This window comes from Bos indicus x Bos taurus, chromosome 11 (genome assembly GCF_003369695.1).
Source record: "Bos indicus x Bos taurus breed Angus x Brahman F1 hybrid chromosome 11, Bos_hybrid_MaternalHap_v2.0, whole genome shotgun sequence".
NCBI classification, from domain to species: Eukaryota; Metazoa; Chordata; class Mammalia; order Artiodactyla; family Bovidae; genus Bos; species Bos indicus x Bos taurus.
In genome coordinates this window covers 98,695,697-98,719,144 of record NC_040086.1, presented here as the reverse complement: position 1 = coordinate 98,719,144, position 23,448 = coordinate 98,695,697, and the positions used below count along the sequence as shown (strand labels likewise).

The 23,448-nt window shown below is 57.0% G+C and overlaps 1 protein-coding gene across 1 annotated transcript in view; it reads right to left on the bottom strand.

Moving 5' to 3' along the window:
- Positions 1-2,273: 2,273 nt before the first annotated feature.
- The window catches only part of PTPA (protein phosphatase 2 phosphatase activator), a 31,670-nt gene continuing 10,495 nt past the window's right edge, over positions 2,274-23,448 (bottom strand). Inside the window, exons 3-10 of the mRNA XM_027556530.1 lie at positions 22,519-22,605; positions 17,355-17,480; positions 15,456-15,573; positions 14,088-14,187; positions 13,070-13,194; positions 12,013-12,113; positions 7,600-7,707; positions 2,274-3,630 (exon numbers count right to left, since the gene is read on the bottom strand). Coding sequence (XP_027412331.1) covers positions 3,550-3,630; positions 7,600-7,707; positions 12,013-12,113; positions 13,070-13,194; positions 14,088-14,187; positions 15,456-15,573; positions 17,355-17,480; positions 22,519-22,605 — 846 coding nt within the window. The 3' untranslated portion in view covers positions 2,274-3,549. The remainder of the gene's footprint in view (positions 3,631-7,599; positions 7,708-12,012; positions 12,114-13,069; positions 13,195-14,087; positions 14,188-15,455; positions 15,574-17,354; positions 17,481-22,518; positions 22,606-23,448) is intronic.

Sequence of the window (23,448 nt, the reverse complement as noted above, 5' to 3'; positions counted from 1 at the left end):
GCCAGCCCCGCTCTCAGATTCCCCGGGACCCAGTGACAGCGTGCAGCCATCCTTCACTGAGCACCCAGTGGGTGGGAGGCACAGACCCTCGCCAGGTTCCACCTTCCCGGTCCCGCTGGGCTTCCCACCCAGCCCCAAGTCCTGGCTCACACCCCGCCTTTTCCCACCCCAGGGGCAGTTGATGGCCTTGTCTCACGTCTCCGTAGGATTCGTCTAATGGATGCTCCTCTGTCAGAAAGGACAAGCACCTCCTGGCGCCTTCTCCAAGGCCCGCTCCATCACTTGGCCTCTCCCGCCAGCATCACCACCTTCCCACCTCTCCTGGGTCTTTCCCAGCCTACAGTGGACACAGCAGCCTGCAACCGGCCTGAACGTCTCCTGCCCCAAAGCCTTCCCTCATCTCAGGCCCCCCACCCACGCACCCCCCATCTCTGCTCACTTCTCAACAAAAAAGGGGAGGTGAACTCTCAAGAGCAAGGCCCTGCTGCACACTCCTCCTTCTGGACTGGGGTCTTGCGGGGGAGGGGGCACTCTGGGCTTCCACGACCCCATCAAGCCTCATTGTGAGCGTCTGGCTCACCTGCACCTGTGTGTTCTGTTCCCCATCGCTGCCCCCAGCCCGCACTCCCCACCCCCTCAGCTGGAGCAGCCCTTGCTAAGGATGGCCCCTTCTCTGACCTTAGTCACATGTCCGGCAGGTCACCGCCACCTCCAGGGCCTTGACCTTGAGGTCCCCCACAGCTCCCCTGCAGGTCTACCCAGAGTCAGCCCCTTTTCTCCTTCACCCCCAGCTCCCGGCGAGCAGGGAGCCTGGGACCCATCACTCGCTGACCTGTCCCTGATCAGCTCCAGCAGCCTGCCCACACCTCCTGTTGGCAGCTGACAACCTCTGCCACCCCCAACACCACATCCTCACTCTGCTCTGCCCCGACCAGAGGAAGTGGCATCAAGCTGCACGTCCCAAGAAGTGGGGGTCTTCTTGGCTCCTCTTTTCCTTCTAGCACTTTCTTCCTGTTGGCGATACTCTGAACAAACACAGCCTAAACCAGACCACTTACCACCTCTACCCTGAACCCTAATCCAGGCCACCAGTCTCGCAGGCGCAGACCAGGGCCACCTCTGCCCACACTCCAGGCCCTTTTCAGGTGCAAAACCCTCCGCAGCTTCCCAAAGACTACTCCAGCCGAGCTGGACTCCAAACACCAACACAGAGCTCACAAGGGCCCCTCCACCCCCCAACCCCCACCGCCCCCAAGCCTGGCTTCCTCCCCCTCCCCTCCCCAGAGGGGCTCCGCCACTGCTGCTGCTCCCCCGCCTTTGCCAGCAGATCCTTCTCCTCTTTGGGGTCTCAGCTCGGGTCATTCCTGACCCTTGTAACTCAAGTACCTTGCTGACCCTCTCAATTGCTCTCCTTTTCTTCTTTATAGTAATGCACCACCACCTAACAATCTTGGTATGTTTAGAGTTACTGTCATCAACATTAGAATGCGGAAAGTACAGCCACTACTTGAAAAATGAATGAATCCCAGAATCCATGACCTAAGTTATTACTTTGCTCATTTTTCTGAGGAGAGGCTCAGACATGAAGTCAACTATCAGGGTCTCCAAGCCACCAAGCTGCGCGGGCTTTGGGTTGAACTCAATCAGTCTGACTCCAAAGGCAGGGCTCTTGGCCACCAGGCTCTCCTTACTCTGTGCGAGGCCTCCCCTCCGAGGCTGGGCCAAAGGCCAAGGGATCTTGTTTTTGGAGGAGGCTCGTCTGAAGACAGAAGCCAAGTCTAGGGCACAGCAGCCCAACCCAGACTTCCAACTCCAGCAAGACATGGACATGAGGAGTGGAGAGTGTGTAGAGGGTACCCCCTTAAAAACTTCAGGGGCCCAGTTCACAGTCAGTCAGGCCCAATCCAATGACTGCTCAGGCCAGTTCAGGGCTGACCCAGGGGCTCAGAATAGCCACAGTGACCGCAGAGCGTTTGCTGTGTGCCAGGCCCTGTGCTGAGGACTTCACACCCCACACTGGCTCCTCACAATCACCCTATGTGTATCCCCATTTTATAGATGAGGAAGCTGAGGATCAGAGAGAATCAGTAATTTACCTAAGACCTTGCAGCTGGGCGTGGTGACAACCAGGATTTGAACTCAGGGCCCCCAGGCCTCAGCTGAAACAGCTCAAGCCCTAGACTCCTTGGCCCAAGGGAAGGGGACTTGATAGGGGACAGACTGCCGTGTGGAGGGAACAAGCGCATGGCATAAAGACACGCCTCACACAGGCAGCAGGTGCAAGACAGAGGCTTTAATCTGAACAGCAATGAAGGCGCCAGGCCAGGGAGGCCCTGGGGGCGCAGGGGAGGAGGAGCCAGGAAGGCGGTGGTGTGGGGGCCCTGGGGGGAGGCAGGCGCTGAGCCTCTCCTAGGAAACTATTTCTGTGACTCTGGCGGCCCCTGTCCCAGCCTCTGCCCAGGCCATCGGCCCAGACGCGAAGGCCAAGCCCCTCGATTGTGCTTCTCAGGTGCTCCCCCTTCCCAGAAGGATGGGTGGGCCCAGATACGGGGAGGGGCAGCGGAGAGTCAGGACTGGAAGCAGCCCTCCCCCAGAAGAAAACTCTGGAGGTGGCCGGCTGTTGCTAGCAGCCCCCAGTCCGGACCAGCCCTGCCCCTGCCCATCCTCACAGCTCCTCCTGGAGCCCCACCGGGCAAGTCCGGGGAGGCAGCAGGACGAGGGGCTGGGAAGCAGCGCCAAGGGCTTGCAGAAGCAGCAGCAATGAGGGAGCAGGAGCAGCTGGAGAATGCAGGGAGCAGCCCAGGTGCTACACGGCGGCAACCGGCCCCAGCCCACCCTCTTTCCTCCAGAGTTTCTGCCACCCGCTCCCAGCCAGGGAGAGCCTGGGGAGCAAGCCCTGCCGGGCCCTCCAGAGGGTTCCCTGGAGCCAGAGAGCAGAAAAGCAAGGATGAGGCACTGGACACAGGGGCCCCCACAGGCTGGGGGTCAGCATGAGGAAGAGCTGGGAGGGTCACCGGCCAGAAGAGTCCACGCTTCTCCCTTCCCAACCCCATCCCAGGCTGGCTGCCAGCCTCAGCCTCCAGCCCTCAGGACCCCCCGACACCCACCCAAACATGGCTTAGGAAACTGCCCCACCCCGCGGGGGAAGCAGCTGCTCCAACCCCTAGAAAGGCAACCTGCGAGGGAAAGCAATGGCCACAGCAGAGTACCTACCCCCACCCACAGTGGCCGGGTCAGCCTGGGCTCAGATGGGACTGAATGAAAGGAGAGGGAGGCCAGGGCAGGAGCAGGGCCCCGGGACCCTGCGCCGGCCCCCTCACCTTGCCCGTCCACGCAGGGCAAGGCGGGAAACTGGCCACACTTTGGTCACTTCTCCTGACCTGGGTCCTTCAGCCCTATGCCCTGAGCCTCTATCAGCCCCGTACTCAGCACCCACCCCAGTAAACAGCCTCTCATCAAACAGAAAGAACAAGGGGAGGGGGTGGGGAGGGGGCAGCAGCTGGAGTTGGGGAGGGCAGGCACGGGAACGGCAGCCAGGACAGGCTGCTCTCAGCATGACGACATGACGGGATGGATGGGCAGGAGGCTCCCGAACTTGAAGTGCTGGATCACGGGGAACTTCTCCAGGCACTGCGAGGAGAAAGGGCGGAGAGGACAGGTGAGAGCTGCGTGGTGCCCTGCCAAGCCCCGCCTGGCCGCTCAGGCCTCGGACAGACCCCCCGGACGACTCCCATGTGCGGCTGCAGCAGGTGTCCGTCCAGGGCCAAGGAAGTGGCCCAGTCCCAGAGCAGCCCCCAAGCCTCTGGGGAAGAACAGAGCTTCCCACCCGTTCCTGACCAGCCCTTCCCACCCAAAGCCACCCACTCCACAACAATCAGGCCAGGCCCTAGTAAGGACAGGAGAGTAAGAGACAGGGAGGAGATGGGGGAGAAGGCAGCTCAACCCCATAAGGCAGCAGCAAAGAAGAGGGGCAGCCAAGTGACACCACTAGGCCCAGAGGGATGAGCTGGGGCCCAGAGGGGAAAAGAACCCTCCAGACCACGGGGACCCCTTGCCCAGGGCCCGCCCTGAAGAGGCATGGGGATACACCGGGACGCCAGCTAAGATGGGCCCAAGGCCCGTTTTCCCACTTTTCAGTTCTCCAGACTGAAAAAGCCATCCTGGCACTTCAGAGTGAGACAGAAAGAACCGGCTGACAGCCCCTCAACTCCCCCTACCACAGGGCAATTCCCAGCAGCCCAGTGCTCGGGCAGAGGACAAGCGCAATGGGCAGGGGGATGGCTGCCTGAAGCCAGTCGGGCCAGGGCCTCGGCCCAGGGCTGCGGCAGAGGAGGGGAGACGGGAGAAGCAGAGCCTGCCGTCTGGCCCAGGCACCGTGTCCGCATCACGAGGGGCCCGGAAAGGAGGGGGCCCACCCCCACCCCCCGCGTCAGCCCACCACACAGGCAGCAGCCCCGTGCATGCAAGGGAAGGGGGCTTCCTCTCAGACCTCTGGCTGCACAGGCAGGCAGGATGTGCACCTCCTGGCTGGGCTGGAACAGGGTTTTGGCCTCAGAGAGGGCAAGGGTCCCATCCTGTTACTGTCCCCTTCTCCTGCTACCTCAGAGGAACAAAGGCCAGCGCTGGCCCGGGGTCCATGACCTCAAGAGCCAGCAGCAAAGATGAAGGGGCCTTTGCCATGGGGGTGGGGGGGGGGTGGGAGGGAGGGGGTGTGTGTGTGTGTGTGTGTGTGTGTGTGTGCGTGCGCGTGCGTGTGCGTGTGTGTGTGTGCGTGTGCGTGTGTGTGTCTGTCTCTCAGAGTCAGGGATGGTCCACAAAGCCTGAAGAGGGCCTGGAGGTGAGCAGGAAGGGAAATCTCTGATGATGGAAGGATGGGGAGCTAAGCTGTGTGAGGGAGCAGAGCTCCAGGCCACAGTCAGACCCTGGGCCTGGGGCAGACAAAGTGGGGGGCAGGCAGCTGGGGGTGGCCCCTGGCGGGGAAGAGCAGCAAATCCAGGCCAGAGGCAAAGGCAGCTGCCATTGTGCTTAGATCATGGAGGAAGTGGTAGGAGTTTGTCAAAGGGGGGCCCCCTAGGGCCCTGGAATTCCAGAAAGAGTCAAAGGTCAACCTGCTTCTAGCTTTCAGGCCTGAGAAGTTATAAAGGCAAGAGGCTTAGGGGACTGGAGCAGGGGTTCTGTTCACTCTGCCCTCAGGGATCCCCCAAACAAGCTTCCCCAGGGCCAGGGGGAGGTGAGGAACTGGGCTAAAGGCAAAGGGATGCTTGGGGCAAAAGAAGTGGAGCGCCAGGGTCACAGCAGAGGCGCCTCAGGCCACGCCTCTTCTCCAGAGCAGTGACCTGTGCCGGCAATACCTGTGCTCTGGACAGAGCAACTGCTTCAGCCAAGCTGAGTCCAGACCTTCCAGCGGGCGGCCCTCCCAGCTCCCAGTGAGTCAGGGAGAGAAGGAGCTCCTCGGTCCTGACAGACCCTTCTGAAGGGAACACCCGCATGGGGCCAGCCCTCAGGAAAGACAGGCCCACCCCAACAAGGGCCCCAGAAGCATCTGGTTCTTCCACTCAGAAAGGCCGAGACAGGCAGCTTGAAGATGCAGACAGTTGGGCCCAAGCGCCAGGCCCAGACAGGCCTTCGTGGCAACTCAGGGCAGCTCCCCTCCCGCAGCCAACTCTGTCTCGGGCTCTGGCCTCTGCTAAACTCCCTCTGTACTTCAGAACTGGCAGGCCTCGGAGGTCCCCAAGGACCCAAGGTCCCTAAGGACCGGAACCCATCTGGAAGAACGAGTCCACTCCTAGCTTTCCTCTGCTCAGAGAGTGTGCGACTCCACAACCCCAGGGATCACAGACTAAGGGTGACCTGCTGGCAACTTATAAATGGCTGCTGCAGGTTACAGGGACTCGGTGGCCCTAGACTTAAGAGTCAGCGAGTCCCAGGGTTGTCCTACCAAGGCGTGGCCACCACACAGCAGCTGGCAGGCTGCGTGCAGCCAGAGCTGCAATTTCTGGGTTTCAGGAAGGGCGCTGGGTTATCTGCTCAGCGCTCCCTCTGTCTGGTCCTGAGCTGCGGGCAGTTTGCAGTCGCTGACCTCCTGTGTTCAACAGCCAGAGACACATGGACAATTGTTCCACCTTCGACCGCTTTGTTTGTGCGGCACCATCAGGGCTGCAGTCTTACCCTGCTCCTCCAGCCAGGGTTCTTTTGCCTCTGGACAAAGGTAGGGACCGGAGGCAGGGCCTCCTGTTCCGCCCTTAGGGGCCCAGGTCAAGGTAAGTTTAGTCACTCAAGTAAGAGCCTGCAGGAAGGACAGCATCTAAGATCCTAGGCAGGGAAGGCACCAGAGTCCAGCCTATGGGGAGGTGGGGGGTGGGAGGGCCTGGAGGGGGCGGCAGCGGGGAGACCCCTTCAGCATCCACTGTGGGACTGGGGTGGGGAGGGGTCGAGAACAACAGGACACACAGAGGGCAGTGCCCTGGGGACTCTCCAGCAGGAGGGCCAGTGTGGAGGGCTGAGGGCCGGATGGAGCCTGCCCAGCCCCAGCAAAGGCTCCTCTCAGATTAGAGAGGTATGTGGGCTGGAACCTAAACACAGGATGTGAAGTCCAGAGGAAGAGGACCGGAGGGGGAGGAGGCGGAAGGGAGGGAGAGGGCCAGGCCTGGTCAGTCCCAGCACCTTTAACCCCTTCAGGGCGGCACAGAGGGATCCAGGCCACTGGAAGCGCTGGTACTCCCAGCCACACCCAGCGCCCTGTACCCTACCCTTCCTGCTCCTCTGCCTCTGCTGACGGCCCTGAGTGAGCTCTGGCTGTAAGGAGGCCACCTAGACAACCTTCCCCTTCCCTGGAGAGGGATGACCAAGGGTCGAGAGAGAAGCACCTCCAGAACAACACCTGAGACCACCAGCCGAAGGGTGAAAAGAGGGGAGTTTGGGACCCACTGCTCCGGGTGAGGGACTTCACGCCAGGCCCTCCCGGGTCAAGGTCAAGCAGTTCTAGGACTGGTCTGCCTAAGATGTGGAAGAGCTAGAGTAAAGAACAGGGTGGGAAGAAATGTCTCCTCCCTACTTGCCAGAGAAAAAGTCACGTCCTTGGAGGGGAGAAGGTTGCCAAGGAGGACGAGCAGAGGGGGCAGGAAAGGGGGTGGCCGCCCCCCAGCAGGGGGACCTCCGGAGGCCCACACCTCTCCCTGCTGCTCTGACTGGAGAGCAGGGAGGACCCCAGAAGCAGTTATTAAAAATGTAGCCCTGGGCCTCCCCACAAGACCTCCCACCTGCCCAGCTATCAGACACACCAAGGTGGGAGAAACATCATTTTGGATGACGTCTCCAAAGGATAGAGCCTTTTCCCAAGCCTGTTTCCTTTATCGCGTCCCCACAGGACAGAGCTGAGAAGTGCCTCCAGCCATTTGACAAGTGGGAACAGAGACCCAGGAGCAGCAGGGTCTGGCCTCAGTCACAGGGCTTTTCTGGCTGCCCATCCCAAAGACAGAGATTCACAGGCCTCAGGTGTCAGAAGGGGCTGGCCCACAACTCAGAGCTGGACAGAGAGCAGAACAGTGGGGTGGGGGTGAGGGCGCCCAGAACCGAGAGTGCCAGCCAGTCCCCACTCACCTCGGCCTTATACATGCGGATGAGACCCTGGTTCACTTTGGACCAGGAGGGGACAGCGCTGATGTTCCACAGCTGGTTGGAGTGTTCTGCAAAGGGGCCTGTCTTCATCTGGAAAAGAAGAGTTCACAAGCTGGAGATGTGGGCCCTGGAGCCTACCACCTGCTCCCTGCAGCAAGGCTGCTCCAGCACACACATGTGTACACACACACATGTAAGCACATACATACACATGTAAACACACAGACGTACATACAGACACACGCACACACACTCTCACGAAGACCAGGTGGCAGCAGGCACCTATGGGGTGGCAGTCGTGCAGGCAGGCGCATGTGTGCATATGCCCACGTGCACGCATACACACATGTGCCAGAGACAGGGTCTCTCTTGGCCTGCCACAGGGAGAGCAGGAAGAGCCTAGGGAAGGGTCGGTTTGGGAGAGGGCCTGGACCAAGCCCAAGCACCTGACTGCCTTCTTCATGGGAGGCGGAGGGAAGAAGGAAAAGAGGGGAAAAACACGGGTCACCTGCAGCAGATGCGGGAGGAACGTCTTTAGAAAGCCAGCCTGACCTGGCAGCCGAGTGGAGAAGGGATGGCAACCCCAGCAGCGAGAGACAGGCAGGAGCAAGGACCGTACGGTCCCAGTCCCTCCTCTTGGAAGAAATCCTGCAGCAGGCCCAGTGGAGCCTCCATGATCTCAGAAACCAGCACTGAGACGAGGAAGCGCGTGCGCCTGAGTGCACCCCTCAGACAGCACAAGGCCAGCACATCTGTATTTATTAACAGGCAGTTCACAATCCCCTCCACACTGCCCCCTCCCCGGCTGATGCTGGGGGACGGGACCCTGAGCACAGGCATCAAAAGAAAAAGTCTGAAAAGCAGAGGCTGAGCTGGTGAGAAAGCTGACTTGGACCTCGAGTAGGTGGAAGGTTCCAGAAAAGGCTATGTGTGGAGGCGGGGCTGGTGGAAAGCTGTTCCAGGGAGAAGGGATGGGGGTCCCTCAGCCCTCTCTCTGTATTGGGCATGAGTGCGGGTCCCACGAGCACAAAGCCCTCACCCATGGCTGTGGACTCGCCTGGTGACCCACTCTCTCACTCCCCCAGTGAGGGCAACACTTACAAAACTGCAAGATCAAAGCTGAAAAAGCTGCCATTTTACTTAACCCTGTCATCTCCCTTCCCTGGCCCAAGTCCCCCCGCAAAAACCTGTCTCAACCCCCAGGTTCAGGAGCATGGACAATAGGCTCCTTCCCTGAGCAGTGAGGCCACAGCCCAAGGTCCCCACTGGGCTTCTCCTGGGCCGGTCCCTTCACCCAGACTTCCCCCTCCTCTCTCTAAGACTCCTTCCTCCAGGAAGGCAGCCAGGAGCCCCCAGCCTGCAGGCGCTGGTCCTCGCCCTCAGAGCTTTGTTCTGGAGCCCCACTCCATCAGACTCCACCCCATCCTCCCCTCGCCCCGCCCCTTCCCCAGGCACCCTGCCCCACGGGAGTAGTGCCAGGCTCCAGCCCTCTCTTGCATACTTCCAGGCCCTGAGAAGCTCAGGGATCACTGGAGCTATAGAACCAGTCTCACTCTGGACTGAGCCCTGTGAGAAACCACCCAGGAGGCACCCTGCTGGCCTCTGTCACAGCTGCAGCTCCACGAGTCTGCTCAGCAAGGGCTCTTCGGCCAAGGCCAGCAAAGGGGTGTGGGGAAACCAGAGGTTCTGCTTGCTGGGCCAGCCTTCCCTACTAGGGGCATGGGATGGTGAGCCAAAAGGCCTCTCTGGCACCCTTTCATAGCCAGAGGGAGGCCTGAGCCCTGAGGCCCCAGAGGTCCTAGCCCCCTCCCTGGAAAGGCCAAAGATGCTTTCTCTGCCCCACCCCCCCTCCACCCTTCAGCCCTTTGGAAGGAGTCTCTGTAACTCTGGAAAGGAAGACAGATGAGGGGAAAAAGGAATGGGGTCGAGAAGACAGAAAAAAATTAGCTCATTCTAGCCACAAAGGGAGAAGAGAAAGCTAGAACGAGCAAGCAAGCTGCAGTCCCGCAGTGACCCCAGGGGAATTGTGTGAGTCAGAGCAGCCATATTGAGCAGGAAATTACTCACAGACGCTGCGTTCCTGCCTCTCCACTCCCAAGAGAATCGGCCTTTTGTAAATGGTTCCTCTGTCAGTAACTGAGGGGGGATGGGGGGGGGGGGGGAGGCTCTGCACAGCGCCTTCCTGTCAGCTCCTTCCCTTCCAGCTGAAATCTGATCCCTCCCTTCCCAAAACTCCAAATTTAGAAGCCAGATTGAAACTGAAATTCTTTTCCTGCCTGCCCTGGGCTCTTAAAGGCGCCAGAGCTGCATTTCCTGAGGTGGAGAAGCCTGCCCCGTGAGGGCCTTGTGTGGGAGGCCCAGGGCCACCAGGGCAGGTCCCAGGCTGGCCCGGTCTCCTTTCCAACTCTTGTCTGTTCAGTCTCCCAGTTGCACCAGCCCTAGCGAATCCCTGGTTTTGCAGAGGCAACACTGCCCCCGTCCCAGCCACAGCACACAGGCCATGGCACACAGAGCTCCTTGCAGCCGTCAGTCAGGGCCTCCCTCACCACCACCGAGGGGCTGCGAAAGCCCTGTCTGGGTGCTGAGCCCAGACTCTGGAGAACTAGCACAATGTGTGCCCTCAACAGGAACCGCGCCAGCCGGCTCAGGGCGGGCCAAATGGGTGAGAGGGGCCCCTGCCAGCACTCTGAGCTCTGCGGCATGCCCCTGCTAGCATCCAGCACCTCCCACCACGCCCAAGCACCAGACCCAGGGTGAGAACCAGGCCTTGAACAGAGGGTGCAGAACAACCTAGAACTCGAGGGCCTGCCGGCCTCCTCCCAGTTCACGCCTCTACCTCGTCTATTATCAAAACCTCCGCTAAGTTCAGTGTGTCTTTAGCACCACCTAGCGGCCACTGTAGGATTTCCTCTAGCAGAAGACCTGCGTCCCAAATTTTGGGAAGGCTTTTGGGTTTTTATACCTACCGAGCATAATCAAACAAATAAACAAAAATACAAAATTTTAACGTGGAGTCAATTCCCATATTCCCTGAGGCCCAGCCTGGTTTTCTACCTCATTAGTTACTAATAGGGGCCCTGGGGCTTGGCCAGCCACCTGGGGGAGCCTAACCAGCTTAGCCTCTTAGAGGGGCCAGCGAAGCCACCCCTTCTCCCCGCCCAGCCCCAGGTGTCTCCGGGCTCTTCAGACCCTCCCGACCTAGTCTGGAGTCAGCAGCATGTGACTGGCTCTCAAGGCAGCCAGCCAGGCTGCCCTGGAGTCCTTCCGACCTTGGGGTGCCTACAGTGCTGAAGGCAGCAGATCTCAGGGAATGAAGCGGCGGCCACTCAGCCGTCAGAACAGGCTTCATTTGCTGACTTGGAAAAACGTGTCATTCCCCTCTGGCCTCTGGAGTTTGGCAGAGGCCTGAGCCGAATGCTGACCAGGAGAGCCTGCAGCTACGGCTGTTTAACCAGGCGGCCCTCTCTTCAGGGGACAGAATGGGCAGCAGAGAGAGCAGCCCCCACAGGGAGGGGGGATCCACGAGAGTGCCAGGGAGGTCGCTGGGGCCAGGGGAATGCTTGTAGGCATCAGGAAAGAGAATGTGGGCAGGACCTCTGCAGGAGGCAGAGCCAGGGCACCCCTTGGAAGTCTGTGGGGGTCAGGCACTAGGCAGGGAAGCTGAAAAGGCTTCTTGAGAGGCCCCCAAAGCAGTGGGCCCCCACCTTTGATGCATAGTCACCTGGCTCATGTCCTGTGCTTAAATTCAGGGTCCTAGCGCATGTCCCCCAAGATTCTGATTCAGAAAGCTGTGGTGGGGCCCAAGACCGTGCATTTCAACAAGCTCCCCAGGCGACTCTGAGGAAGTGGTCCAAGGCCATACTGTGGGAGATCCTACTTTAGCGGGATAACAACACGCACCTAAATGATCCCTGCTGGGTGGCCTGAGGGTCCAGGCCTACTAACTTTCACTTCCAGCACTTCATGAGGCCTCTGTCCTCAGACACCAACAGAGGTGTGAACCTTCAACAGAAATCTGTCTGGCTGTCCACTCTAGTCTCTCCAACTCCTACAAAGGCTCCATCACACACATCCACACACACGTAGCTCTACAGACGCTGGGGGGCCCACTCAAGAGATGCTGACACCCACCCACCCTTCAGACCTGCCTCATCAGTCACCAAGTCCACCTAATGACCAGGTCTTAGTCCGTCAGCTCCAGTAGAAACTGATCTAGGGGAGGAGATCCTGGACAGCCAGAAGGTGGCTTTGCCTTTCAGAGAGGCCTAGCTGGGCCTCCTCTTCAATAACCTGCTTTAGGGGTGGCCCCGCCCCCTTCAGAGAGCAGCTCTGGCTCCTCAGGCCCTTTTGGCCCGGAGGCTGCCAGGGGCCCCTTCCTTACTCCTTTTCTCTCACCTCGGTGATAAACAGGATGCACTCCAGGAACATGTAGTCCTTGTGGTTCTCGTTCACGGCCTTCTCATCCACAAAGTGCCTGGGCTCCAGATATGGGTGGTCTGGAAGCAGCAAAGAGCCCCGAGGTTCAGAACCAGGCACTGGCACCACCGGGCCACAGCAAACCAGCCCCGTTAACACCCGCCTGAGGGCCCAAGATCTGCCCCTGCGCCCTCAACACTTGATCTCGCAGAAGCAGTAAACGGCCCTGTGTGTGTACTCTAGTGTAATGAGTACCAGCCTTGCTTCTTTCCAGCCATGCGGCTCAGTTTCCTCATCCATGCAGTGGGGATAAGATCACCCTATAAGGGCTGGGGGTGGGGAGGGTACCTAGCCATCAGCACCGGCCTAAAGCCCTCAGCATGGCACCTGCCCAGGTCAGTGTTGACGGTCTGCTGGCAAAGACCCTGCCCAGGGTCCTCGAGATGATCTCCCTGAAGCACCGAGAGCGGGCCTGACACAGGGCAAGGACTCAACAAAGCATCCTTTACTAATGTTATTTTTAAGGCAGTTAATTCTATATGCAAGTAGACATGGAACCCTAACCCACTCTGGCTTGCCCGTGGGAAAGTTGAGGGGAACCACCACCAGAGCAGGCTCGTAGTGGGTGGGCCTTGGACCAGCATCCGGGAGCAGCTCCCCAACGGCCCCCTGTGCACAGCTTGATAATAACAGTGGATGATGCTGGTCACTGAGTCAAAAGAACCCCTCATCTTCAACATAAAACCCTACAGCCGTGGCCAGGACTGGGGGTGTGTCTCACACCAGTCGATTGTGCGCCCAGCACGTGCCCTCAGCCCAGCCCGTGTCACTCCCATTATCTCGGTGGTGCATGGCCTCCGCCTCCCTGGCCTGCCACGCCGCCGGCTGCAGCAGCAGGTCAGCAGCAAGCCGGCTCCATCAATAGCTGCTCTGATGCCTGCTTTACAAGCTGTCAGCGTGTGCCCTGGGAGGGAGGGGAAGGAAGGAAGGGAGGAAGGGGGGCTGGGGGTGGGGGGTCCACGCCCCACTTCAGTACCTATCAGCTGTGAACTGCCCCAGATGAAGGGCAGAAACTGGAAGTCATCCAGGCCCCACACGCCCTGGCTGCCGGCCGGCTCCATTCGGTACGTCTTTTGGAGCTTCCTCATAACCTCAAGGTACCTGCACCGGAGGGCGGGGAAGGGCAGGCGGGTGGCAAAAAGCAGAAAGACAGTCTCAGCCCTTCAGCTAGTGGGGCAGAGGAGGCTAGAAAGAACCACCGAGGAGGGCAACAGGTCAATTAAAGCCTACGCGCCAAGTTACACATCAGCCGATACACTCAAAATAACGTAGCTTCATTTTTCTCTCTCACATTCAGCCTCCTCTGGCCCAGGAAACAGGCAACACACCAACTGGGGAAGGTTAGTGCCATCACCTCCTGACAATGTGAGAGCCCGGGCAGGAGCTGCAGCTTCTCACCCATTAGACTCCTTCAGGAACTGCCCTAGAGCTGCAGCTTCTGCAGCACCTGAGTGGGGCCCAGCGGGGACGTGTCAACGCCCTCGGGTGACTGAGACACGCCTATGCGCAGGGAGGTGGCCTGGGTGGCGAGAGGAACCGGTCAGAGCCTGCCTGCCTGCCTGGGTTCAGCTGGCCGTGACCTCAGTGAAGACACCTGATTTCTCTATGCCTCAGTTTCCTCATCTGTAAAATGAAAATGACAGTTGCTACTTCCTCGGGTGGTCATGAGAATTAAAAGACTTGCATGTAAGGTGCTTAGAAAGAACCTCTACGTGATAAATGCCACAGAAGCGTCAGCAGCCGTTAGGTAACTTTCCCTTCACTGAGTTTTACTTGAATCTGAAGCTCTCAGAAGGAGGAGTCTTGGACACCCTGTTCACAGTCATGGCTTGATTAGGACAGAACAAGAGAACCCACAGCCACTCAGGAGCTCCTGCCAGGCCCCTGTCCCCAGTCTGACAGCAACAAGGAGGAAAGAGACCCACCCCCCGCCCCCCGCCCCACCCCCACCTCTCCTACCACCGGCAGCCATCCTTCCCGCCTGGCTCACTCACCGATTGAACACCTTGAAGACAATGGCTATTTGGTCATCTACCCGCAGCACCCCGATCTTGCAGAGACAGCAGAGGAAAGCAGCAAAGGCTGCTTCATGTCCTGGGACAGAAAAACAGCCGAGGTTGACAATCTTCCAGAAGGAGTAGGACTGTTCTCAGCCTCACCAGAGTCCAAATCACCAATAACTTCCCATCTAAGGCAGGAGGTCAACATGGAGGTAAAGGGACCTCTTCCCCATCCAGAAAGACCAGGGTCCCTTTAAGAACCACCAGTACTATAATTCTACTCCTAAAGGCCTAGGCTGGCGATTCTTACATAGGCATTCACATTTCACTTGGGAGGCTTAACTCACTCATCAATTCGACCCTGTTTATTGAGAACCTACTATAGGAGCAGTCACGGTCCAGGTCAGGCACTAACGGGACAGAGTCAAAAGTCTCTGCCCTTATTTGATAGTTTATGATTCCGTGGGCCCCTCCCAGGGCCTGGAATGCTTATGAGCTGCTACTTTCAGCTGCACAGTTTGGGATCATGACCAGCTAGAGTTCAAGCCACCACCACACAGGGGCAGTCATCACCCCTGGACAACAAGGAGCGTCTGAGAGTGGAAGAAAGACCCAGTCCCTGCTGACCTGGTCCCTCTCCCCTACAGGTTGCTTGGTCACAGTCAAAGCTCCGCCCCTGAAAGTCTCACTTGATAATAAGCCTGTTCCTCAGCATCAGGGGAGTAGACGACAAAACTTTCCCAGGACCCAGGTCCAAGGGGGCCCTTCTCCAGGCCTGCCCCTCTGGCCTGGGCTCCTCTAGAGGCAAGGGAAGGGCCCAAGAGAGCAGCAGCTCCTGCATTTGCCTGCTTCAGTGAGCAAAGGAAAGGCAAGGCAAGACAGGCCTATCAAAGCAGGGGCCCTCCCCAGCCACCCCGACCTACAGAATAGAGAAACCCTCTTTTTTTTTAAGGTGCCACAGCGCTCCCTCTAATGGCCACTGTGGCTGAGAGTAATGCCCCACAGCACTGCCAGAGACTGCTAGGCTCTTTCAGTTCTCAGGGTTTCTGTAAGTGCTGTTTTGGGATATAGTAAGTGCTCAGTAAGCTGTCAGTTTGGGGATGGTGATAAGCTCACAGTCAGGCCATTTTACAAGGAACAGAAATCAGCTCTGTGCTTGAGGCCACCACATGTGTGGCACCGGCTCCCCCTGGTGGACCAAGTCGGAGCAGCCGGCTTCCCTACACCGACTGCACCACAGGGATGACTGCTCAGGGCTGCCTGCTCAGGGCTCCCTCATCCCACACAACCCAGAGCAAAGAGGAGGCAGTCCAAGAAAGAACCGCAGTGAAGCCAAGAGGCGCCGCCAGGGGTCACAGGTACCTGTGCCATAGTCGATGCGTGTGGAGTTCCCCACGGATTCCTTTAGGTAAACAGCCACCTCGGGCACAGCAGCTGCCAGGTTGGTGGGGACCACCGTGGCCACCAAGTTTTCTGCTTCCTGGTAACACAAGAGACACACAGTGGCAGCAGCAGATTGGGCAGGTGCCCAGAGGCAGCATCTCGGCATGATATCCCAACTCCCGCAGAAGGAAGAGATGGGAGAGCGTTTATTTCTACACAACAAAGACCACCCTGGGGTGGGGCTTTTCATCTGCTGACCCTCCCTCCAGAGGACACAGCTCTGGGGACAAGAGGAGAGGGACCTGAAAAGAAGCTACTTGACTTTCCCATCGAGTAACGCACTGACATCCCCAGAGATGTCCTCCCTCTTCATACTCCCAGCAAGGGAGTTTGTGCCCGATGTTCACCAAAGACATATGCAAGGATGTTCACGGCAGTATCACTTATAACAGCCAAAACGTGGAAACATCCCACAGCTAAACTGTCCATCAGCAGCACAACAGATAACCTATGCTATGGTCATACACTGGAATACTACGCAGCAAGGAAGAAGGGGCACTGTTCCACACACCACAGGTGAATCACAAAGTTGAGCAAAAGAAGCCAAACACACGAAGTTCAAAAGCAGGCAAAATCAATCTATAGGGGAGCAGTGAGAAAAATCTGGGGGATATCAACTAGAAAGGGGCACAAGGGCACTGGGGAAGTGCTGAAATGTTCCATGGCTTGATACGGGTGGTGGATGCAAGGTTAAAAACAGGTTAAGATCTATCAAGCTGTATAACCATGACTTGTCAGCTTTCTTTACGTTACAACTCAACTAAAAAAATAAGCCATGTGCTACCTTAGCACCCAGAGGCAGCCCCAGGTCACTCTTACACAAGGACAGCATTTTGCTGGGTCCTTGGTACTTCCCCCTGTTCCATCATGTGAAAACACCGGGACAAGACATTAGCACCCAAGTTTCTTTAGCTTCAGTCTGTAAATACCCGGCATGAGAATCTCCTGGAGACCTGGTGAAAATCTGGATCCCCAGGCCCCACCCCAGACCTACAGACCTATGGGATAGGGTGGCTACTCTGCATTTTTTTGTTTGCTTTGAACAAATATTACCTTTGCTTGACTCAAAAATGAATACACTGTAGGAGGGATGTACTCAGAAATCTTACTCCACCCTTCTCTCCTCTCCATCCACCCCTCTCCAATGCCCCAAAGGCAACCACCACTTTATTTGCCTCCTCTGTATCCTTCCAGTACACACTGAGAAATACAAACAGACCTTTCTCATCCTTCCAGTACACACCGAGAAATACAAACAGACCTTTCTCGTGTCTCCTCTTTCTTAACAAAAGGCAGCTTGCCATGCGCATCACACCTTGCCTCCCCTCTAACAGGGTAGTCAGCCCTTTGGACCCACTGATGGAGAACCCATGGACACAGAGGACCAACGGACCCTCATCATCTCATACAAGGGAGTATCTATGGGGGACCCTGGACGCAATCCCCCACAGATACTGAGGGAGGGACCACTGGAAGTCGCAGTCCCTTCCCCCGAGTTCCTGAGTCGCCTCCCTGTTCTTTGTTAGAGCTGCATGGTACTCCCGGGGAGGCCTTATTAGCTTATTCAACTGATAATAAACTGCAGATGGACACGTGGGCCGTCTCAGTCTGCTGCTACACACAATCACCTACGAACAACCCTGTGCAGAGGGCTGCGCAGCCACGTGGTGATTCCCAGAGGACAGCTGGGGCAGAGGGTAAACGCATTTGTACTTTCAGGGAACAGAACTGCCGTTTCAACAAACTCCCCAGTGCTGATATCTGAACGCTTCCCCCCAATCCCCCCCGGCCCCCAAGCCCATCCTGCGGCAGCCTCACCTGGTCAAGTTTGGCATACCAGGTCCTGTAGGCCTTGTTCCCAAATCTAGAGGGCTGGTCCACTGGAGGGGTCTCATCGATCCACCTGTCCAGCGTGTTGAGAAGAGCGACCAGTTTCTCAATGGCCTGTGGAGGCAAATAGAGGGGGCCCAGACACCGTGACTAGTGGCCCCATGCTAGAGCCACAGAGGGAAGCCCCAATGGCTGCTGGACAGTGACCACCAGGCCTCACACCACTGGCACCTCCCTGCTGTCCCCCTTTCTTCCCAACCCTCCTGAGTGTGAAGGAGGGGCCAAGGGAACAGTGAGCCTTCCAGAAAGGGCCCGGCACAAGGCTGAGGGACAGGCACGGCTCCCACACCCAGCTTCTCCAGCTAGCCTGCCCGGGGGCGGGGGCCAGGGGCGGGGGCAGCTGCTGGACAAGTGTGAGCAGCAGCCCTGACTTTCCTTACTGCATTTATCGAGGTCTTCTGTTTAGAGCACAATATCTGCTCATCACTGAAAAGAGAAACGTAACAAGGAAAGAAACAAAGGTGACGGGTAATCCTGTCACCCAGAAATCAATACCACAAGGTATCCCCTGCTTGTTGTAAGTTCACTTTCCACCACTTCACTCTGACTGAAGTCCTACAGTAGCAATGGTTCTTGCTAACCAAAAGAAACCTGAAGAGGATTTTCAGTGCAAAGGATTTTCCCTTTGCACCACTTCTGCTCACAAAATGTTTCACAGAAACACTCTTACTTTCAGATAGCAGGGGAGTCTGTCTTAACATTTTAACATACTCTTCCATATCATCATTTTACAGTGTTTTTCACTGCTTATCACGGTTAGAATTTTGAAGGCAGCTGGACCTGGATTTATATCCCAGCTAAGGGACCTCCCTGGTGGCCCAGTGGTTAAGAATCTGTCTTCAGATTTAGGGGATGTGGGCTCAATTCCTGATCTGGGGACTAAGCGCCCACAAGCTGTGGTGCAGCTAAGCGCACACGCCACAACCAGGAAGAGTCCTGGGCTGCAATCGAGACCCAGAACCACAAAAATAAAACGAATGTCTTATAAACAAATCCCAGTTAAACATCATTTGCTGCAAAACCTTGATCAAGTAACTTCAACTCTCTGAGCCTGTTTGCTCGTCTCAAAGATGGGCATAAAAATGGGTAAATAACTCTGAGGGCCGCCTGGAGGCCTAAATGACAACCCATGAAGCACACCAGCGCGGTGTCTGGCACAGGGTGACGGGGTACAACATCTACACACACACACAGACCCTCAAACGGGGTCTCGGGGCACACGCTACTTTGTAGTCTGATCAGCTCCCTCACAACCCTCATTCCAAGCAGCACAGAAACGTGACCTTTGTGCAAGTCTCTTACGAGCAACTGACATTGCACTGTGCCAATGCACTGTGATTATTTACCCACTCCCTCACCGCTAAACGTTTGGGCTATTCCACTTGTTCCCTTTGTGGAAAGCTGGGGCCACAGGTCCGCGTGTGGGCAGTGGTGGCTAAGACCCAGCTCTTATCTCTCAGCTCTATCTCTCCCACGGAGCAGGCTTTAAGCAGTGGGATCAGTGTGCCAGGCCAGGCCGTGTTAGCACACTGAACACTAAGTAACTCAACGAAGCAATCAGGTGAGGCTCTCTCTCTCCAGCACAAGTCTGTGAGGGTGGCTCCGAAGGTGCCTGCTCCAGATTCAGCATGTGAAATGAGCCAGGACAAAGGTACGGGAGGCTCAGGGAGCACGACACGGGGACACGTGGAGGCAGGTGGCCTTGGAGGGGGTCCTGCCCAGAAGCAGACCCTGCCTGAGTCCGCCGAGCACAAATGGGCTGAGGAGACGTCTCTGGGAGTTCCACGCTGGTAGGAATTCGCAAGGGGCCACCCATGGAACAGTTGTGACCCAGAGGGTAAGGCACAGTCAGGTATGACATTGCTGAGCCCACAGAGAGAAACAGCCCCAGGAGCTGAGCATGTATTTGTACGGAGGGAAACGGCAGGCTTGAGCTAATGGGAGTATGTGGGAGTAAAGGCACCCCCTCCCCACCACACTGCAGCTCCAGGAGGCATGGACCACACGGCAGTCCACACAAACAGCATGACGGTGGCCCCGGTGCTGCCCTCCCTTACCCACGCTTGGGGCCTGGGAGGAGAGGAAAGTTACCTGTAAGAGGAGTAAGTTCCCTCACACAGGGCCAGGATAACACAAAGCTGCATTGCTGAAACATGACCCAAAGCACTGCCACTGTCTGGCGCTGTGAAGAACTAGGTCACCAGGAAGAGTTGACAGGCTCCCAGAAAACCTGGCCCCACAAAGCCACTGAGATTTCTGAGGACGGGTGGCCCCACAAGGCACCAGACTACTGGTCACCCACCGAATGGGACAAAGAAGGTGCTCAGAGGCAGGCAGGAGCCAGGCCCCAGCTGCCAGCTCAGCTGGGCCAATGAATAATTAGAGGCTCCCAGGTCCTCCTGGAGAGGGCTTTCTGAGTTTAGGGGCTGCCTCTACTGTTCGACTGGCTAGGGGAGAGGGGCTGGAGGGGAAGGAGTTGTGGGCTGAGACCCCTAGGAAGCATGGAGAATCATTGGAGCCACCTTCTTTCTCCTTGGACCAAAGAGTCCTTTTTGGATTTCATGGACCAGTACAATTTTACTTGTCGATTTAAAATTCTGCCTTCATTTTAAAAATCACACAGAACTACAGCAAAATGTAAGCCTCCTATCTACTGTCAGCTTTATTTTACAAAAAAAGAAAAAAACCTTTTTAAAAAATTTTAACCCCCCCCCCCCCCCAAAATTGGACAATTCCAAAAGGAAGGAGAGCCTTCTAAACACGGGTCTAGACAATCCCACCCCATGGCCCTTGCCTGCTCCCTTTGCTGCAGGTGGTCTGGACGCCGATCCCAGGCCCCTCGGCCCTTTCCCCAGCAGCAGCTGCATCCCCTGCACCAAGAGCCAGGAGCAAGCAGCAGCAGCGGAGGCAGGCAGCTGCCCTGGGCGGCACAGGAGGCCACATGCTGGGTGTGGTGCCTTTAGCCGCCCGTCAGCTGTGGGCAGCAGCTGGGAGACCCCTGGAGACCACGCTAGCCATCTCGCAAGATGAGGCTGTGAGGATGAACCCAGCTCAGGAAGAGCCCCAAGTGAAGCGACAACAATGTTACTGGAAACTGAAAAACAGCTAATGATAACAATGGCTAATAAATGATAATGCCATCTAGTACATGCCAGGCACGGTGCCAAAAAAATACACCTACACGCAGGATCACAGTGAATGCTCCCCAGGGGCCACAAGTAGGCCTGCGGATCTTCCCACTAGACAGAGGAGGGGATGGCGTGTCAGAGGGGACAAGGCCATCCAGCTCAGAAGTGAGAGGTTATCAAAACCTGGTCAGCTTGACTCTAGAACCCCAGCACTCAAGCAGGCTGCAATCCTGCCTAAAGAACAGCCTCTGCACTAAGACAACGCCTGGCTGGTATAGACAGCTACCATCAAAGTCTCAGGGCTAATTAAGGGACCTGAGAGAGACTTGGCGGCTCAGGATCTGCTGGGGTAATTACAATTCTCTCCTTTAATTAGCCTCCCCCCCGCCACATTCCCCAGCCCACTGAGCACAGCTCAGCGTTCCTTACCACAGGCTCAAGGAGGCGCCCTCTCTCCCCACAGTCAAAGCTCCAGAGCAGTGACCAGGCCCAAGAGGAACCAACAAGTCATTGGTGGATCAGCTCCCTTCTCTTGAAGGCTGTCAATCCCCAACACAGGTCTGGCGTCCCACAGGACCTCGGCCACCCAGCGGCCAGTCAGCGGCCAGGAGCATGAGGCTTATGCCAGCCTTACGGCAGGTGGACAGACAGCCAAGCCAGGGCCAGGCCGTCCCCAACAGGCCAAAGCTAAGGCTAGAGAGCTGGGTGGCCAAGCCATTGAGAGGCTGCTCGGACCTGAGGTCTGAGATAAGAGAAAGTTCAAGGGAGTGCTAGGCTGCCTGGAACAAGACCTCCAGAGGCCCCTGGAGGCCCGGGACCCAGAGCTGGGAGGTGGGAGTACAGCAAGAGCCAGCAACTGGAGAGACCACACCTTCTACGGGTAGGAGCTTCCCCACAACTCCTGCCCTCCCTCCATAAATAAGCCTGTGTTTGAAACACAGCCAAAGAGCCCCCACCAAGCAGTGTGCACCCTTCAACTCAGCATCGCCATCTCTAGGAATGAAACTTTAGGAAAGAATGCCCACACAGACCTATGTGCAAGGGCATTCAGAGCAGCAGTGTTTGGGGAAATGACCTCAAAGTCTAAGTTGGGGGCTGTTTAAACCAGTAAGGGCACAGCTCAAGGGCAGAGGAGCTCCCGGGGCAGGTCTGGGTGACAGCCCCCACACTGTTAATAGGGGGCTGTCCCCAGGAATCAGTTATGGGGAGGAATATAGGGTGCTGCTGCTGCTGTGTCACTTCAGTCATGTCCGATTCTGCGACCCCACAGATGGCAGCCCACCAGGCTCCCCCGCCCCTGGGATTCTCCAGGCAAGAACACTGGAGTGGGTTGCCAATTACTTCTCCAATGCATGAAAGTGAAAAGTCAAAGTGAAGTTGCTCAGTTGCGTCCGACTCTTAGCAACCCCACGGACTGGAGCCTACCAGGCTCCTCCGTCCATGGGATTTTCCAGACAAGAGTACTGGAGTGGGGTGCCATTGCCTTTTCCATGGAATACAGGGTGAGGGCAAGCTTTTTTGTTAGTGCTACACGTGTTTCTAACAGTAATCTCTTCAGTTGGCATGTTTACTTCTTTCGTGATCATTTGTAATTTAAAAATTACATGGAACACCAGTTAACAAAAGTGCAGGCTGGGGAACTCCCTGGCAGTCCAGTGGTTAGAACTCCAAGCTTCCAATGCCAGCACCTGGGGTTCAATCCCTCATCAAGGAACTAAGATCCCACAAGCTACAAGGCTTGCCCCCACTCCAAAAAAGCAGGCTATAAAACAGCTTGTGTACCTTGGTCCCAATTCTATAGATACACATCTATACAGACTTTTTTAAAAATTAGAAATAGTTCAGCGTCAACAGTGTGAACTGCACATGTGTCTGGGTGATGGTATTGTCTGCACCTGGCCGACTGGTCCCACTGCAGGCTCTGGGAGCTGTTTTGGGAAAGGGCCCAACCCGACCAGGCCTACCTCGGAGACCTTGTACTCAAAGCTCAGCTTCTTCCCCTTCACACCTTCGTTGAGGGTGAGGATGAATCCGATGTAGTCAGCGTACGCCTGCCAAACAGAGAGGGGAATGAGGACGTGGAGGTGTCAGACCTCCACCGTCTACACCCAGCCAGCCCCCAGCTCTGCCCAGCTACCAGAGAGCTCCAGGCTGCCCCCGGCTCCCCACCTGATAGCAGGAGAGTGCAAAGACAATGCCAAATACCCCACCCTGACCTTCACCCAAAACCGTGGGCTGGCCAAGGCCACAGTGACACCTAGGCCTCTAGCCAGTCTACTGTGCACGCGCTACTGCTGGTTGCTTCTCTGCACAACAACCCCACCACTGTCCTCATTTTACACACAAGGACACCACGGCTTCAGGGGAAGTGACTCCCAAGACCAAGATCTCACTGGACACGGAGCTAGGACCCAGCTAGCCAAACTCCAGAGCAGAGTGGGGAGTGCTCCATCATTATACTATACCAGGGGTCCGTCCCCTGGGAACTCTCCAGATGTTTCCCTCAACAGGCAGACCAGCTATGTGCCTGTGTGCAGACGCCCTGCCCGCAGGAGATGAAACTGTTTTCCAGCCATGGCCAGGTCTCCCAGCACCCCCATCCCCAGCTTCCAGTGGGGCACCCTCTTCCCTTGGGCTGCAGGTTACAGCCGGCACACGGTTAAGAAACCGCTGAGGCACAGGCCTCTGGAGAGGCAGTTCTTGGGCGCTAGCAACTTCCACGTGGTCTTATTTCTTCTTCATCCCTCTTGCCTCTCCCTTCCTTTCTTCTTCTTTATCCAAGCCTTAAAGATGCCAGTGGGGGGTCTTCCTTGGCAGCCTAGTGGTTTAGACTCTATGCTCCCAATGCCTGCAGGGGGCATGGGTTTGATCCCTGGTCAGGGAACTAAGATCTC